This window comes from Rhipicephalus microplus, chromosome 8 (genome assembly GCF_043290135.1).
Source record: "Rhipicephalus microplus isolate Deutch F79 chromosome 8, USDA_Rmic, whole genome shotgun sequence".
Classification (NCBI taxonomy): domain Eukaryota; kingdom Metazoa; phylum Arthropoda; class Arachnida; order Ixodida; family Ixodidae; genus Rhipicephalus; species Rhipicephalus microplus.
The window spans coordinates 3,851,588-3,871,441 of record NC_134707.1 but is presented as its reverse complement, the minus strand read 5'-3'; the positions used below and the strand labels follow the sequence as shown (position 1 = coordinate 3,871,441).

Genomic DNA, 19,854 nt, shown 5'->3' with positions numbered 1-19,854 from the left:
GGTGTCTCCCTAACTATCTAACCATTTCAGACAGCGTACGATACAATAAAAAAGCAATAATAAACGTATTCTTTGCGTTGCTGACCGCTATTTTAGCAAGTGCTCTTTTGCGCATTCTTGTCACGCTTTTCATTATCGTCATTCCTCTGTCGTTACTACTACTTGTTCTAAAGCGACGTTTTTTTATTCATGTATTTGTTTTCCGGCATTTTCACCTGCAATATTTTGTGTGCTTTTATATAATATATTATTCATGATGCTTTACATACTGTGAATACTGTTCAAGACATATCTCATAATTTTTTTTCTCAAGGTGTATTCACAGTTCGTTACTTTTGTCTTTTTTGTGCAACATCTACCTTTTGTACAACCCACTCCTGCTTATGCTTGCAAAATTGGCAGTAAGAAATAAATAAATAAATAAATAAAAATCACGAACGAGTACACGCCACGAAAATTGCGTAAGTCGCACTGCTCGTCGGCAGTTCTACAAAAACAAAGAAAGCAATGGTTAGCCCATCATCTAGTTGACGACGTCAGTGCAGCTGAAGCACCGTTCCTTAAATGCCGTAGTTACACTGAAGCCGGGCTTGTGAAGGAGGAGGAGAAAAACCAACTTACGATAAGCTGCATTCCTATGCAGTTTTACGACGACGTTAGCGGGGCGGGAACAGCTTTCCCTACATGCTCCCGGTTCCAGGCTTGGCACCTTCCTCATCAAAGAAATCTTTCTCAAAACTCTACATGCTTCCCCCTTCCCCAGCACTTCCCCGGTGAACTTTCAGTCTTGCTTCACGCCCACAATGCCATTTCCTTCAGTTTTATGCGCAGTAATAAAGTAGAATCCATCTTGGTAGGAAGCGCAGAGCTTTTACACGTGGACACGAGACACAAGTGATTATAACTACCAAGATAGATTCCTACCAACTTTAGCAATATAATTGTTTAATAAAGCAGACATTTTTGCAATAATTTTTGATGACACTTAAAGAGACACTAAAGTCAAGTAACAATTTGTGTTACTTGAGTGAGAGCTCAATTTCATAAACGTCTAAAACGACAATATTATAAACATCAGTGCCCTACCTACTAATAAATTAAGGTAAATGCACGAGAACACATGCGCTACAAGTAGGACATTCGCAAAATGATCCCGTTAACGTCAGAGTTACCACCTACAATTAGTCGCTAGTAATTTAACTAGCTACACTACATAAAGCACCTTCCGTGCATAAAGAGACGTTATAGAGTTGTGCTTGTTCGTTTCTGTTTGAATCATGGAAAAACGAACCATTGTGGATGGCATTTTGTGCAAAAAAAAAACTGAAAAGGAGGAAGAGAGCACAGACCTGCGCCTGTCTGTGCTCTCTTCCTTCCGGTGGTGGTTCTAAAAAAAGAACCACCGGACTTTACTATGGGGAAGGACCCTAGTGATTCAAAATTTAAATTTTTTCCTGGTTAACTGTAAACGCTACCTACTTAAGGTGGCATATACAGTAACTCTAGGTTAAACTGGATGAACGTGTCATCTAGCGGGGCCTAAGTGAACCAAACATGACTGCTATCACGGAGGCCATGTCAGGTAATTGTTCAATGGCCGTTGATGCTGCTGTGGCTTTCGCTACTTTCGCTCTGTTCCTACTAGTGTCGGCGGCCGCGCAATAAAGCCGGGCAAAGTTGTGCACGGCAACAGTGACGTGAGTGTTTGTATTTGCGGCGGGTAATTTGAAGTGTGCTAACGCGATGTAGACCACTAAAACGTGATTATTTGAATATAAGCACTGCATTGGCACGAAAGTAGCACTACGAGGTTTCTAAACCGCTATTTCAGCAATCAACATCGCCTTAATATTTGCCTTTAGTGTCTCTTTATTAGGTGTTTTTATGCACAGAATTATTACGTCCTATTATGTTTTTTTATGCACAGAAGGTTCTTTATTAGAAGCAGCTAGCTCGATTACTTGTTATTAATTGTAGGCGATAACTCTGACGTCATCGGGATCGTTTTGCGAATGTAATATTCGTGGCCCATGTGTTCTCATGCATTACATTAATTTCTCGGTAATTAGGGCACTGATGTATAAAGTATTGTCATTTTAGACGTTGTTATACATTGAGCTTTCACTCTGACATAAATTGTTGAGTTTAGTGCTCTTTAAACACAATACCACCATGGCTGGTGTAGAAATTTTTGCGGCTTGCAGATAAACAAGTTTGTTTTACGGCTGTGAATACGTTGTTTAATATCTCGTAGCTTATCGTAGTCTTCATTCCATTGTTTTTTATATGAATCATGCTCTGCTCGTATTATATATATTACATGTTTAGTAGTTATTTTTTATCCTCCATAGCTGGCATTACTTCACGTGGCAGCAGCTATTCCTCATGCTATTCGGTATACATTACGCCTTTGCGATACCGAAACACCAGGCTGACAAAAAAACGCTATAGACATGTTTCCTTGTGGATAAAGGAAATTTCTTTAAAATTGGGTTTTGGTAAACGGTACTCTCTCTTCCAGCCTCTTGATGCGTAGCTACAATAAAACAGTTCATGTGCCCGTGCACAACAGGAACACACAGATGTAATCTTACATGCACATTTTCAAGAGAATGCAAGCAGAATTAGCTATAAGCGAGCCACGTGGCTGTGAAGGTAAGTTAGGAATGATATCATTATCATATAAAAGAACTATGCATCACGACGGGTTTCTTTACATGCAACTCTGCGAACGTGCGAAGTCATTCCGTGTATAACGGTGCGAGCAAAGCAAATCAGGTGTGAGAGAGGAAAGCTGGGGACGAGCCAGTCACGATATTCCTCGCTCATGTTGTCTTCTCCGGAACACGGGAGCTCTTATCCACCACATCAGCGCGAGCCTCCCATGTTGACTGCTCTTACTGATGGCGCCTGTAACACGAATCAAGAAGGAACGGATGCAGTGGGTGTATGGACTATAACTAACCGAGAAACCGAAAGTTTGAGACGTCACTGCCATCTGCGGGACTCTCGCTATTTGACGATTGCCGCTTTAAGATGAGATTTTCACTGCAGTCTTCATTAGCTCTAACAAAACACGTAAAAGTGATTCAGCGGTGAATGCGGGCAATACGTATTAGCACAACAACCATGGTGTGCACAGGGCTCCCCTTTATTGAAGGGGGGGCGAAGTCAATATATGCGGTTGGTTTTGCGCCCCCTGCACTCGAGTTGCGTGCCCCCACCCTATAACCCAATGTGATGACGCTCATAGGCGTGCGCCCCCACCCCTCCCTGCAGTGCGCACGCCTATGAGCACTACACCACCGGCCTTTGTAGTTTCCCCGCTGTCCGCCACGCTAACGGTACTCGGCTGCTCACCCAAAGGTTGAGGGTTCGATCCCGGCGGCAGCATTCCCACGGAGGAAGGCGAAATGGTAGAGGCCCGTGTACTGTCCGAGTGAAAAAAAAAACACAATATGGTCGAAATTTCCGGAGCCTCGTCTCGTAATCGTATCGTGATTTTGGGACGCAAAACCCCGGATATAGGTATTGCTCCGCAGCTCATTTCCACCGTGTCACTTCCACCTTTCCTTCCGCTCTCGACGACACATTCCACTTGCATCCCGTGACTTTCAGATCATGCTGAACTTCCGTGGTACTACAGCAGCTCCATCGCGCGAAATTTGGATACCAAATTAATACTATTTGTTCTTTTTTTTTTTGGAAAGCAAAACTCCTACAGCTCGAGGTTAAACGTTCAAAAATACCTCCGCGCCGTTGCTCACCAACGTAGACAGTCCGCACACCAAGCTTCTCGGCGTGGCGCTAGCCGAGTACGACGACGAAAGGAGCGCGCTTCTTCTGGGGGTGCCACAGCCACCTTTGCACGCTAGTTCTGGCTCTGGAGTCCACCCATTATCGCATGGTCCGTGACACGCTCTGGCTCGACTCTACGTCTCCAACATGGCGTAGACAAAGTAGAGTTGAGCAGAGTACCACTCGTCCTGTCTATCATGTTGTTGTGAATGCCATACTTTTGCACTTTAAAGTTTGTCGTCGGCCAGGAAGGCCACGTTATACCCTAAGACCAACCAGCTTCGCTGCTCATCAAGCTTCACACGGCAAGTGTGTACTTCTCTCCCACTACTTCATTTTTTATTGATAAACGCGGGTAACCCTGCTAGGCAAATCTGCAACACCGCAACCACATTGAAAGATCCTTTAATAAAAAAAAATTGGCCTCGTATCTGCATGTTACACTGCAAATGTCGTCAAAAGACGATAGTCTTGCGTCTGGAGAGAGTGAACGAAACGTTTATTTGATGTTCTGCGCAAGAAAATCAGTCAATGGTATTCTGGAGGCACTGCGATAGAGTGCCTCGAGCGTGCAGCGGAGGCGAACGAGCGCATCAAGTCACATCACACGTGAGACATAAGCGCAATCTAAGCGGGTGGCGTGCGCCCCCGTCTCGGAGGTAATAAGGTGTAGAACGCAAGGCAATGGGTAGGTGCCATCACCCTTTCGTCTTTGCAAAGCGTTGGAAACACTTGCCTTTTCGTGCAAGCGTTGCATGGTCAGCGCAGCGTGATAAACGCTACGGTCCTTAGAATTACATATTTGCATGCCTTTTTTAGTAAACGACACATCGAGAATGTTGACGTGTTATGGTGCCTCAGATATGCACAATAATTGCTTTGTAATTGACAATCGCACAAGTATGAACGCTGAATCTTGAGCAATATTGGTGGGCGCTGCGGATGGGGTCAGCCGTTTGGGGTATCGTCTGGTACCATTAAGGGTAGCATTAAGGGCGAACAAACAGACAAATGTACATACAGACAGACATATAGACATACATACATACAGACAGACAGACCAAAAGTTTTGCGTCGAAGGTCCCCAAGAAAGACTATTGTCTTTAACAACGCGCATCGACGTCTCGTGGCAGCACTGACCTCTCCGGAGTCGCAGCGTCCCCAGCAGGACATGGCGGTGACGTCGTCCCAACAGCGGTTCCCGTTTCCGTCGGTGCGCGTGGCTCGGAACGAGTACTCTCGCCGGTGGCACTCGATGGTGGTCAGCGTGTCCACCGCGTCACCTCCGCGCACAGCCGATATTCCGCCCTTCAACGACGACGACAACTCGTTTTCGTGGTCATGGCGCGGGGTCGACGCGACGGCGCTCGCCACCAGGAGCCAGCACAGGACCAGGACGGGAACCGCGACTGTCCGCATGGCGACGGGAATGCTGTAAGGGAAAAGAGAAAGAGCAGAACGCGGAAAGCTGAGCACTTCTATTATTAAGGCGAAACCCTTAAAGGACCTGTAAACAACCACGAGGTCCAAAAATCGCTGTAAAGAGAAATATGTGCACCTGCAGCCGCAAGAATTTTGCGAACACGTGCTATATTAAGGAAGTTACAGGGGTCAGAGCATCGATTTCAGCCGGTTTCCAATTTTCGCGCGGCCTCACCACCCTTCTCCCTCGCAGCGAGGGGAAGGCTGCACGCAAGACGCCGACTTCCGGTTCAACTAGGTTGACTCGTCAGGATTGTGGTGATGCTGGCGCGCAGATGCTCAGCGACGAAAACGGTAAAATTGAAATAAGAGATGTTATATGTGCTGCCTGGGTACACAGTGTGCTGAGGACGCTACATACCAAAAAAAAAACGAAAAACGATCATTTTGCTATGCCGAAAAAAATGTTTATATGTATATATATGTTTCTATGTTCTGTGTGTATGAAAATGTATTAGGGGCGAAGCTCCTTATGGCGTGGCTTGGGCGTCCCTCGTACGTAACCACCAGTGGCACATACCCGAAATAGGTATAACACTTGACCTCCAAGGTGGTGCCAGTGAGAGATTTCTTCTGTGCGTTGTTTAACAATAAAAAATAGTGCTCAATGTACATGCCAATGGCTGCTAATGGGGAATGAGAGACATGAGCATTCGGCTTTTAGTCAACGCGCACGCTGCGATCCCCATTAGCAGCCATTGGCATGTACATTGAGCACTATCGGACAAGAAAGGGATGCTACATTATACTCGCTGGGTGTAACCTCTTTAGCTTTAGAAAGGTTTAGTGAGCGTTGAGCCGCAGTGCCATGAATACAATGAACTTGTATATACCATGAATGAACTCAAGGTGGTTAAAAATGAGAAGTAGATACGAAGCGCAAGCCGTAAGAAAGTAAAAGCCGAATTCTCCTGTCTCTCATTTCTCATTAGCAGCCATTGGCATGTAAATTGAGCCCTATCTGACAGGGAAAGGTTGCTACGTTATACTCGCTGGGCGTAACCTCCTTGGTTTTCGAAAGGTTTAGCGAGCGTTTGGTCGCAGTGCTATGAATACAGTGAACTAGAATATACCATGAACTCGAGGTGGTTAAAGGTGGGAAGTGGACCCAAAGCGCAGGCCGTAAGAAAGTGTGCGTGTGCCACCTCTCGTTTAGTCCTTGGAATGTCCGCTGGATGGCGGTGCTTCTATATGGGGAATATATGATAAAAAGATGCGAGATGGTGGGACTTGGAGTGTTGAATAGATGAACGAACGGACACACAAACAGATGCATGGATGGACGCATGAACGGACGCAGGGGCGGATGCATGAAAGAACGCAGGGACGGGCGCACAAACAGACGCATGGACGGTCACACAGACGGACGCATGGACGGACGAATGCTTCGCCCCACTCTCCATCATTCACTCCGTGGATATGCTGCCATTTTTTTCGTGATCCGTTATGTTCTGATAAATTTGACAGTGTTTTTATGTGCGTTTATGTATTTTGCTACAAATTCATTTGTACGGATTTTTGTCCACCCCCCTTTCTAAGCATTGCCTGTATGGCGATGTATGTACTCTGTAAATAAATAAGTAAATAACTCTTGAAAGTGGCTTTTTGCACCTCGGTCGAAACGCGGAGGTCTCAAAAATGGCGCTACAAACCACGTGACCCTCTCGGGGCAAGTGACTCAGTGCTGTGTGATGCATTACAACGGGTAAAATCGTTTTCCCCTTACAGTGCTTCTCCAAAGAACAAAAGCGCACCCGTCCGTTTTAGGTGCGAAGAATCGTAGAGTCTCAAGTTGTCTGCGTCTAATGACGTCACGGAATGTCACGTGTAGTCACGGTCCATCGTAAGAACAGGTATATGTGGCACAACAATTTCGTAAATCGCACTGCTCCACTAATATTGAAGGAGGCCGCAGTTGGCCCAACAGTGACGTTAGTGGAGACGAAACAGCCTTCCTTACATGCCGTAGAGAACAAGAACCCGGGCACCTAGAAGAAGGAAAAGACGAAGAACAAAAATGATAAGAAGAAGAAGATTAGCGTAAGCTGTGCTCGGACGCGGTTTTCCAACGACGTTATTGGAGCGATGACATTATTCCCTACATGTACTGTTTCAGGCTTGGCGCTGTTAGTGCATCGACTAAGAAATCTCACATAGCACGGCATGCGCCCCAGTTTTTTTTTCATTCTTTATTTATTCCGGAGTAGTGTAACAATGCATATGTGCTCTGTAAAATCCCAAAAAGAATAAATACTTAATTGGCCCCATGTACTCGTTCTTTGCCGCACACACCCACAAATAAAATCCAGACTGATATCGACGAAAAAATTCGTGCTGCAATTTGGCGTATGTTTACCCCGCGTAAACAATATGATGAGAGCATGGCGCAGTGCTACATTGTGACTCCCGGCTACCACGACGTGGTAAAAGCACGAAGGGTCACCAACGGATTGCATTACGCGGAGCAATAAGCGGGTCTCCTACAAATGCAAGCCGGCTCTCCTTACAAGCATTGCGATTTGTTTTCCCACTGCAGCGCTGAAAAAAAAAAACACGAAAGAAGGAGGTGCACAGGCCTATGTAATTGCAGACAACGTCTCGTTCTCGACGAGCGATCCTAATTGATCACAGCTATAGAGTAATCTTTTGCCAGAAGGATATTCTTAAAGAAAACAAAACAGGACAGTAGCCGCACGCGTGGTTTACTCGAACGAATCGCAATTAAAGTTTTAATCGAAGCGTAGCCCGATATTCAAAAAGCCTCTCCCTTGTTGAGAATGAGAATGTGTTTTTTTCTTTTCAGACAGGTCAACAGGTAAGGCAAGCCTACTAATGCATTCATTTTTGGTTTTTTTTTTTTTTAGATGCAAGAAGTCGGAGGTCGATCCTCCTCTTTCACTATTGGACTGCGAATGCACCCTTACCCTTGCAGATATATCTCGGAACATCCCTTCATCTCGGAGGCTTTTGTTATAATCGCACAGATTGGCCCGGCCCCTATACCAAATGGCCGAGGGTTGCGCAAGGAGAACAGAATTCTGTGTTTTGCTGTGAAATGACGTGTCTGACCTCTTCACCCGTATTTCGCGCGGAATGATCGCTAAAAAGAAAATTCCGGGAATAATCATATTGTTTCGAAAAGCACTCGTGTTACAACAATAATTCATGCCAAACAAGCTGATATTATATTCCCTTATTCCGTTTGTGCACGTACGTCGACTCTTTCTCGACATCGTGTACATGTGAAACTTCTTTTCTGCCTACGCTCGATTCAAAGCCCGTTGATAAGACGCGATTCGTTCCGTAATGCCTTTGTACTCCTACTTCGTCGTCTGCAGATATGCCTTCTCATTCATCGCACATAATTGAAAAAGATCTGGGGCGAAATGCCCACCGCTGTTCACACGTGATGCTTGCAGATACTGCCACACGCGTTTTCATTGATAATGGAAATACAAAGAAAAAAAAACAGTTTCCTCTTAGATCGTCTGTATGAATGTACGTTGCAAAACGGCTGCCACAATCAAATTGAGAAATTCGCTGCAATGCACGGAAAACTGTCTGACATAAAAAAAAAAAAAAGCGTCGCTTCTCGTGTAATTCCAATGACGCCTCCGCCCTCCCCGTGCACACCCCAAAACAGCGGCAGCAGGTGCTCATGTATTCCACGCACTCATTTGAATTGGTATGAACGCTTGCTTAACGATACCTTCTTTTTCATTTTTCGTCAGACAACACAAACATATTCTCAACTCCTGCACGAAAGAACGGGCGTCTCACTATAGCTTCGAAATGGCCGTGCCTCTACACATGTAATAATAATAATAATAATAATAATAATAATAATAATAATAATAATAATAATAATAATAACAGAGGCGATCGATAGATAAATCGCGCGACGAGCCGTTGTTGGGAGTCATGCAACTGTCACCAATAAACAGTGTGAATTTAATCTATTCACAGCAAGCTTATCCACACCTTAGTAGAGGATACCTACACATTGAATGTACAGAATGATGTACAATAATAATAAAGTGTAAAGGGACTTGCTTCCGAATAGAAGTAAGGTTTCTGGCAAAAACAACAAAAACTTCGATCGCCTTGAATGGAACACGATAGCGTAATCGTGTACGACGCCTTCAGCGATGCAGCAAGGAAAGTAACGTTTGTGCGCGAAATACTGACCGTTTCAAGTCATCCCAGAATGTCCACTGAATGCATTAGCGCGCCGAAATTCTTCCTTTTGCTAATTGGCAAAGTACCCACCACTTGTGCGAATCGGGTGTCATGTCAACCATTTTGTTTTGACGCCCGGCGCGATTCTACACTTCCGCGACGCAATACTGCATGCGTTAAGGATACTCATTGCATTGCATGACATTAATACTGTTCTTTTTTTTTTTCAAAGCAGTCTCAAGCGATCACGTGGCTGTGTGGTAGAACACCTGCTTGCCACGCTTGGCTTGGGTATATATATATATATATATATATATATATATATATATATATATATATATATATATATATATATATATATATATATATATATATATATATATATGTACATACATACATTACATGAGACAATATACACACACGAGGAGGGATGCGCTAGTTTCCTCTTTCTGTGGCGCGATATCACCTTTCCGGCCGGGGTAGTCTGCACACGCGCTGATTTCATAAGCGAACAAGCGGAGGAGGGGGAGAGCGGCAAGGATCAGTGTGCAGCTCCTGCCCCCACAGCAGGCGGGAGCTTCTACGGGCTACGCTTTCAACACGAAAAAACGGTGCCAAAACTTTGCCTGGAGCGACCGTCCACATATACAGATGCACTCTACACATAACAAACTGCCACCAGTGGCGACACACGAGGTATAGCCCTTAGTACCAGCATGTGCTGCCCGCGGGAGGCGCTTCTCGTCAATGCCATCACTACGCACGAGCCTTATTGTGGTCATATATTGGGGCCACGCCGCATGAAACTTGGTTACTTAGCAAGCGCATGTTTACTACAATTAATATTGCTCCTAAAAATGCTAGCCTTGCTTCGTAAAACATTCGATTATGTTGCTATCGCATTCATCGTTTCACCCTTTTGGCAAAACTTTGACTTTTTTTATTTTGGTTGCATCTTTCTCGGTTTCTCGGCCACAGACCAGATGGTCATTTTTCTCCCACAACCAACGACGCCGACGCGAAAATTTTTTCTAAACGAGCTCTTTACCATTGTCACGTTAACATTGTGTGAAAACTTGCGTTGTAACATAATAAAAATAATCATGTTAAAGGCAAACAAAAACATGACAAACACTACTGTTTTAAAGTAACCAGTACACTGTTTTATTTAAAATACTAGGAGTGGTAAAGTGATGGTAATGGTAGATATGCCATTACCATAAATAAATGCTATTTCAAAAAATTCATCAATGTAGTTATATGATTCACCGCTCGTCAAAATTTCAGCTACAGCGACACCCCACGTTTAATAATTGTTCATATCTTCGAGCATTCATTTTTTTTAATCCTACCATATATACATACGGACATATTAATTTAGAAATAGAAAACATGTTGACTACTGAACGATTGGAAAAAAAATATATGGCTGATAGAAGATGTAATGAGTTTCAAATGTGAAAAGCTAAAATTATATAGGCTGTGTGTTCTATTTAGTTCACACACACGCGCACACAACATTGCCCAACGTTTCTAGAACAAGTTGAATTACCTTCTAGATAGAACTTATAGAAACAAGTTTTCTTAACGTTGTGCCACTCTTACCTATTTACCTGCCTGCGCGCCTGCCTGCCTGTGTGGTATTGAATCTTTGTAATCTGTTGTACGTTAACTGCATTTTGGATATTTTATTTGACGTTAAGATGGTTTTAGGCACAATATTAATGAGAGATGACAGACAATGACTTGATTTCTTCAAATTTACATTACAATTCTAAAAACTACCCCAATATTGATTGATTTGTGGGGTTTAACGTCCCAAAAGCACGATATGATTATGAGAGACGCCGTAGTGGAGGGCTCCGGAAATTTCAACAACCCGGGGTTCTTTAACGTGCACCATAATCTGAACACACGAGGCTACAGCACTCCCGCCTCCATCGGAAATGCAGCCGCCGCAGCCGAGATTCGATCCTGCGAGTTAGCAGCCGAGTACCTTAGCCACTAGACCACCGCGGCGGAGCAATAATATATGCTATACTTTCCTTGGCATTATTTTCCGTTGGTTTCCATCAATATATTGTCTGTCAAAGGAAACGATCCCTTAATTTTTTCCTTCATTTTATGGTGTTTTTGTGTGCTTTTTACTGTGTCCAATGGTTTATGTGCTGAGCTATAGTAACAATGATGATAATAATAATAATAATATTGTTGTTATTATTATTATGTTGTTGCTGTTGTCGTTGTTGTATTAGCTCAGCACATAAGCCATTGGACACAGTAAAAAGCCCACAAAAACACCATAAAATGACGGAGGAAGAGCTGCACTGAAGGAGCTTGATTACCTTCCACTACCCGCATAAGCAGGAAAATCTCAATAAAAAATCAACGAAAGCACGAGATAGTCATAATGTGACATGCCCATGACAATAACGAACACAATTAGGAATTACTACACAACATAAACAATAACAGGATATAATAGTTATTAATGAAACACCACAAAACGAAACGCATTATAGCATATTTATTAGAGATGCCCGACTGTTCGAGCTTATATTTCTAGTCGAGTAATTCTTAACACCGAATAAAACGAATCGACTTTCGGTTTGCTAGTATTTGAGGTTTCGAATAACTTGACAGGAAAAATTTCCAAAAAGCTGCAAAGGCCGATGGTGCAACTTGGATACGGTGACATGGGTAGTACAACTAACGCTAACGTGTAGTTGCAGTATAGGTCTCAATTGTTAAAGCACTCCCAGATATTCGGGTTCAAAAGCAAGCGCAAATGTTCATTTTGAAGATGATTATGTCTTCCGCACGTAAAAATAAAAACAAAAAAACGAGGTGACAGTCAAGCCCATTGCAACTTCATTTCGGAAATGGGAATTCGGAATTCTTGCGTGATTCGCTCGTGTATGCCGCAAGTAACGTGAAAAGTTGCAACGTTTATAAATATAAATTAAATAAAATTAAATACATCTCACGTTGTGATATACACAACGTGAGATATTAGCATCAAGCGAGAAAAAAAAAGCATCTAATAAATCTTGCGCGTACACGTGTGCCACGTGGATTTGTTCGAACGCTACACGAATTTTCCAACTGAAATCGTGACTCTACAATAAAAAAAAATATTAATGAACGCTTTAGGAAGTCGTCAAAATCTGATGAACATCGCCGTCGCGAATACCGGCTTCGATCTAACTTCCGCGATAGCTCATTCTGTAAAACTGCTTGTATAAACGCTTTTTACGCGATGAGTTCAAACTGGAGTGAACCGTCCATGTGGAAATTCAACCGACCGCAATCGCTAATCCTGCGGCTACGCCACTGAAATCTTTAGGAAGGCCGCTGGTTCGACGGGCTCTTGGAAGGACACTGTAAAGAACAATGAAAATTGCCAAGTAATCTACCCAACTGCAAACAGAAGGGCGTTTCTGATAGGATAGGTCGATGACAGCACCCTAACTGTCGGCCGAGGAAACGAAAATTCCAGCTGTGAACGGAATCTGTCCCTAGCTGATAAGGGTGGCTCAGTTTTTGTGTGTGGCGCCTCTGTGCAGTGCCAGACTGAAGTTGAGCGGCATTTTCATCGAGCGACCGCGAATCGATAAGCGTCATTCGCGTCTTGCACGTTGGTTCGCTTAGAATCGTCCGCGAGGAACCACTGGGTCGACCAAAGTGCACCCAGCGCCTCTCACGTCCGCGCCGAATATTTTTCGTGGAAGTCCGCTACGGAGATCCACAAACGACGTCATGTCGTTTTTTTTTCTATATGCAACCCCCCCCCCCCCACTATTTCCTTTTTTTTTTTTGGCAATTGACATTGATATTTGTAGTGCCGACTTGTGCGACCCGTCTGGCGGATTGTGCACTCAAGAGCAAAAGTTTCCGGGATGCAGCCACTTAACAAAAACAATAGTGTTGCTTGTTGTACAGGTTGGTACACATAGTCAAGCTCGAAGAAAGCCACTGAAGCATCGAAAAAGGAAAAAAAAATCACTGCCCACGCACTTCGTACTAATCGTTAACTTTAGAGAAAGCTGAAACGTGCGGCTGTAGCCATGGGCTCAACCCGACGGGGCACTGAAGCCTTTCACAATTATTGGTTACATATACTTCTTAATAAGGTTAGACACAAGCTTGGCTTGGGTTTCCTGGTGTGTTTATTTCACAACTCAGCGGCGTACTTTGCAGGATCCGTCCGTCACAGGCGCTTGCATTCCTGTTCGCAATTTGGCACGGCTTGGAAGGCTGTCGGACCATCGGTACTCCGTTGGCTGCTGTCGCTCAGCCTCCAGGGCCTGTTTTGGTGCCCGGACTGCATCATCGGCCCGACGACTGCGAGCTCCCTCACATTTCCACTGTCAGCGCTCTTCTAGAGTTGTCCGTGGCGTGTGGAAGGTTTTGGCAGAAAATGGCGCGTGCTCGGCCAATGCAACCTGGATCGTTTCAGGCCTCCTCACTGTTTCTGTAGCGGGCTGTGACGCCATTCGTGTAGACCGCCGTATTTTGCTGTACAGACGTGCCTACGTCAGCTCTCGTCGCTCGACAGACATGAGTTGCCAAGCCTAACGAACGTTTTCGTGGCGTGCTGGTGTGCTTGTTGGTGACTCGAAAAGACCATGTTTTATGTGTCCGTGAACTGCAGCGTGGACATGTTATGCGCTTTGGGCACTGGACATTCGCAATGGGAACGGATGCAAATCGGAACGAATGGGTGATGCTGTATCGCGAATTGTCGCGGCAAATGGACCAAAGTCGCAAGGGCTCCCGTTTCAACAACCGAAGAACGAAAATGAGAGCGTGTCGTTCATCGAGCTGACGTCAACATCTGTTTTCTTCGCGAACCAAAAGTACGTGTGCACGTACCACATATTTCGAAGTCCTTCCAATGGTACGCTATCTTCCGTTCTCGCTCTGAAAAGAAGCTTCATGTGTGAGTTGCTAGCGTAACCCTTGGCATTAAAATAACAAACACGCTTGGCAATACATTTTCAGAACAGGCGCTTTTCTTTCAGCGTAAGTAAACGTTTTGCCATTGGCGATTAGCACCACGGACTGCTTGCATTGTGTCTGTTTACTTGGCTGAAAAAAAGGAAGGAATGTACTGCTTAGTGCGTCGGTTTTGCGCATAGTATTTTCTTGTCAGTGTTCATGATTTCGAGCCAGTCTAGCCAGCACTTTCGCCTAATATATTTTCTTGACATTTAGATGCCTGTGGACACTTATACGGTAAAGCGCTTCTCAAATGGCTTTCAGGTGTGTCAGCTCTATTTCAAGCTAGAATATTTCAAGACCACTACCAAATATGCCAATCGAAGTACCGGCAGTGCAGTAAAAGTGCCCATAGGGCGAGATGGTTGAATCTAGGCCCAGCACCATTATTTTTGCCAGGCATTAAGTCATATGGGCGACTACGCACCAGTGTGAGAGGGGCCAGAAGAAAAGAGCAAACGCCGCTCCTTGTGTCCGTCAAGAGTTTTTTGTGAAACAAATTTTTTTTTTCTGTTGCAATGGTACGTCATCCCCCTGATATTGTGCTGAATAACATACGTGTGGCAGCACTACACACTCTCCAAAGTAACCACGTATTTATGACCACAGATGTTCGAAAGAGTGCGAAATAAAACTGCACAATCTTTGCAAATGAGTATAGAAACAGTTTTTCTGCATGTTCTGGGTAGTCTCTCTTTCTCATTGTGTGTGTGTGTGTGTGTGTGTGTGTGTGTGTGTGTGTGTGTGTGTGTGTGTGTGTGTGTGTGTGTGTGTGTGTGTGTGTGTGTGTGTGTGTGTGTGTGTGTGTGTGTGTGTGTGTGTGTGTGTGTGTGTGTGTGTGTGTGTGTGGCATGAACAATATTTGTACCTTATTTATTTCGTCAATTTGTTGGGCCATCAAATTTTGTCCTTTAGATCAACTACACGTTCAATAGTGCACAATTTTTCTTACTTCTTAGTTGAACAAATGGCTTGCAGATAGATCTCCAAACGCTTTCAAGCCTAATGCATTACTCAAATTAGCGCTGTTCTTATGCAAAAGGCAAAAGAAAGCTGTTAGGCATGTAAAACTCACTCTGAACGCTTATCTTTTAACGGGCGACGATGGTGGCAATGCCCCGCTGTGGTGGTCTAGTGGCTAAGGTACTCGGCTGCTGACCCGCAGGTCACGGGATCGAATTCCGGCTGCATTTCCGATGGAAGTGGAAATGCTGTAGGCCCGTGTGCTCAGATTTGGGTGCACGTTAAAGAACCCCAGGTGGTCAAAGTTTCCGGAGCCCTCCACTACGGCGTCTCTCATATGGTGGTTTTTGGGACGTTAAATCCCACACATCGATGGTGGCAATAGATTCACATCCACGTCACACCGAGCTCGACCATGTTATATGAGCTGGTCCCTCAGCTACACACTCAATTAAGCACAGCACAAACCCTACAACCACAATCTTCACGGCCGAGCAGTGGGAGGCTTTGCTGCTCAGCACGTGTCCGGAGGACCAGCTCTGGGCTGTCCGGCTGTCCGAAGACGCCGCCAGGATTCAAGGCCTGGCCGCAGCCTGAGAAAGGGGGTTACAGAAGGGCGCGACTCCCCCCCCCCCCCCCCGCCACCTTTGACCCCAGCAGGGTCACTTCAATAAGGTTTCCTCTCTCTCTCCCGTACACACGCTCACTCGGGCAAAACGAGTGACGTCACGGTGGCAGTATGCAGGCCTGAAAAGGTTTTTCTATAGGTGGCATCGGCTCGGCGCGACGGGCGTCTTACGTCACTCACAGCGCAGCCAATGGCACGCGTGCTTGAGTACCACGCTGCGCACGTCATAACTGATGATGACGTAACATTTTCGTTGGAGGCGATAATGTTCGAGGCCCGTGTACTTACGTTTAGGTGCGGGTTAAACCCAGCTGGTCGAAATTCCCAGAGCCCACCAATATTATTATACTCGTATTACTACTTCCGGCTCTCCAAATCTGTCAGGCCAAGAAACCAGCCAACATTGCACTGGCGAAATGACCGATTCGATGCTCTTCCATTTCGTGTGAACTGCAGCGTTAACTCACGTCCGTATGCATTATACAGCCAACAATATAAGCTCGCGCGTAATGTCACTGGAAAGCGCAGTGCTGTCCAACGACTCCTTTTTCCTCCGTCCGGCGCATTGCCTTTTAAATGTCGCGATACTGTCAACTGTTATTTTTCGATCTCGTGTTCACCGGCATAAAAGCAAATTTTCTGTTTGTTCTTCGGGCATTAAAATTTCTGAGGCACTGGAAGGCGAATTTTGACTCCGTAAGAACAGCCAATAACTCGAACATGCCTAATGTGGATTCAAAACCGACATTACCCTTTCGGTGAGCGTCACAATAAGTGCGGTCATATAAATTCCGTTCACCGGCGTCTGAATCATTTTAAATGCGCAGCATTTTTTAGTGAACTTCGGCGACTTTGAGTCTATCTATCTATCTGTCTATCTATCTATCTATCTATCTATGGGTGCTCTCGTGGTCACCCCCTTAACTTGGCGTGAACCGAATATGACGCGCTGGTCAAGACATGAATAATGTCCCAATCCCATCGCTTACGTCGTCAAATACTTCTCGCCAGACAGTGGCACATACCCACGGGCGGGTGTGTAAGAAATACCCGACATCGATAGCGTCGACTCGACGAATGCAAAGAATAAATATCAGGGACCCAGCTGGAATCGAACCCAAGCATTCTGCGTGGTAATGAAGCATTTTAACACACAGCTATATACGCCAGGTCTCGGAACTACTTTTCAAATAGACGCTAATCTTCGTGAAACGTCAGTGCTGCCTACCCAATTTCATTAACATTCCATATGTACTCCTTTTATAGAGCCGTCACGTCGGGTTAACGTCAATTGTGGTTAGGTGCCATGCGCTGAAGTTTATTTGTGTAGCAGTGTCCAGGGCCAGTATCCTCGCGAGCATCAGCGCTTCATATCAGCTTCTGGTGTTGCTGTTCCATTTGGCACAGTAGCGCAATTGCAAACGAGTGATTATTGAAAAATTTGCAGCTTTTCTACAAATGTCTGCGCGTGCATCATTTGTACATATATTTAGCGTCATTTCATGACGTGTCGCTCAATAAAAAAAAAATTGCAGCACGACCACCTTCCCTACGCATGCTTCGCATAACGTCTATTCCCAGGTACGTGGAATCTGCCGATATATCTTTTTAGTTTTTATCATGTTTCGCCATGCCCCAGCATTAAATTCAGTGTAAAGATAGCTTGTATAGCGCTAGATTTTTTTTTAATGTCCAGGGAACGCATTTACATATGTAGGTCCCGTGGTTACAGTGGGACCTCCTGTGCCTTGCTAGATGGTGAATACTACAGCCAAAATGGCAACAAGAAGACTTGATAACGACAAAAGCTGGTTTGATATAACCAAGAAACTAACCTAAAAACAGCGTTAACAAAAAGCATTAAACGATTAAAGCAATGTGACCTAGTAAAAGAGTGAATGAAGGCTAGGGTGGGGGGACACTTTACAAAAAATGTAAACAGTAATGCAGTACATAAGATAATGTAACACAAACAAACAAACAAAATGCAATAAACGAATTATGTAAATCATAGAAAAGTGATACAGTGATGGGAGCAAAAAGACAAATGTAAATTTAAAAGGTCGTTTTTTAACACAATATGAATGAGAATTAACAGACAATAATTGCAGGGAAAGCATAGCAGGTGTTATTAGAGGTAATAGTAATCCAAGTATGAAAAAATAAAAGTCGACGATAAAATGAGACACAAAAACATTAACAAAAAAAAACTAGAGAAATCAAGAGCCTAAGTTAAATGAATATGACAGAACAGGTTTCATTTCGATTGATAATAATTGTTGCAGTTTTACGCGCCAAAGGACGAAGGACTTCTTATGAATGAGTGGTCGCATACTATTCGGAACGAAAAACGCCGTAGAAGACTGGTTAAAACTTATGTAGGGAAAAGAAGTATTTGATTACCGGTAATAAATTACAATAAATTTATGATTGAGTTATCCGGAAGGTAGCAGTTTCTAAAAAGTGGTGGATCGCATCACACAATTACAAGAAAATGTCACTGATTACAAATGATTGATTACTTGTGACGCGTTACGTACAACTCCGGTGCTCTAAGTTGCCACGGTAAGTGTGCGCTAAAGGAAATCATTGTATTATAATTATTGAAAAGAATGTTGAGGCTTTTTATGTAGTAGTTAGTTATAAGGTTTTAGAAACGTTGCTAGTAAAACTGGAATACTTGTTAAACAACATAAAGTAATTTTTTTAAAAAAATGAAGAGGCTGTGAGAAGCGAGCCCTCTCACTTAGTTTCGAACTGACAAATAGTGAAGCTTAAAAAAAAAAAAGAAGTGGAATGTTAGGGCTTGTTTTAACTTTGTTAGACACACTATTGACGAGAAATTATAGACAATGATGACAAGAAATGTATAGGGGATGTTAGTAGTAATTATAATGCAAATATGAAAAAAGGTGGATGCGTTGTTTGAAGGTCGCAAGTTATCCTTTCGTCCTCTTTTTCTTCTTCACGTCAACATCACAATTGCTGCTAATAACATTCCTTATACTTTCCTTGGCATCATTGCCCGTTAGTTCTAATTAAAATAGTGGAGTTTACAAAATGTTGCGGCACCGTGATTTCCAAATTGAGTAGACATGTCGAAGTTTGTTTCTTGAGATATTGACACCTTAGAAGTGAACAATATTATCTGTGTATCTTGTTCATTACGTGTAACGGTCGCTACTAATCACTAGATAACTCACTACAAGTTTCTGTTATATTTGCAAAAGTTTTTATTTGATTTCTAACTGCTTCATTTCTGAATCACGGCAATGCGACACGACCAGTCGACAAGCGTGGTAACGGAGAGATACGACCTATCTTATTGTGAAAGCGTTTACAGTACGTTGTCGACTACAGCGCACCACTGTTGCCTCGGTAACTTACGTTGAGCGCTGGCGCCGTTGGCAGGTGTCTTGCACCGGCGACGCTGGCCCGAGCAGGAAGAGAAGGTCGCAGCAACTGTTCGATGAACGGCACGGTCACCGACTGAACTCTTCCAAGCTTGCGGCCCAAGCGATGTGCTATTCGGTACCACACTTTGTGAGAAAAAGCCAGCGATCTTTTTTTTTTTCTTTTTTCCTGCCCGACGTGGATGTTCCTTACACAATCACTACGCCCACGCTTCTTGTGCACGACATTAGCTCTTCCCTTCGAACGACAAAGCAAAAAAATAAAATAAACGAATATTCCTTTCCCCACTCGATAGAACGTGTCTTTTTTTATTATTATTAATATTGCTGGCAACCGCAACCACGTAAAACCGAAACTGACAGAGCAACGTCCCAGTGCCGACGAGCCCG

At 44.1% G+C, this 19,854-nt stretch overlaps 1 protein-coding gene across 1 annotated transcript in view; it reads right to left on the bottom strand.

Annotated features, from left to right (window-relative positions):
- The window catches only part of Gpb5 (Glycoprotein hormone beta 5), a 31,669-nt gene extending 11,831 nt beyond the window's left edge, over window positions 1-19,838 (bottom strand). Inside the window, exons 1-2 of the mRNA XM_037417780.2 lie at window positions 19,439-19,838; window positions 4,939-5,230 (exon numbers count right to left, since the gene is read on the bottom strand). Coding sequence (XP_037273677.2) covers window positions 4,939-5,217 — 279 coding nt within the window. The 5' untranslated portion in view covers window positions 5,218-5,230; window positions 19,439-19,838. The remainder of the gene's footprint in view (window positions 1-4,938; window positions 5,231-19,438) is intronic.
- Window positions 19,839-19,854: the final 16 nt, after the last annotated feature.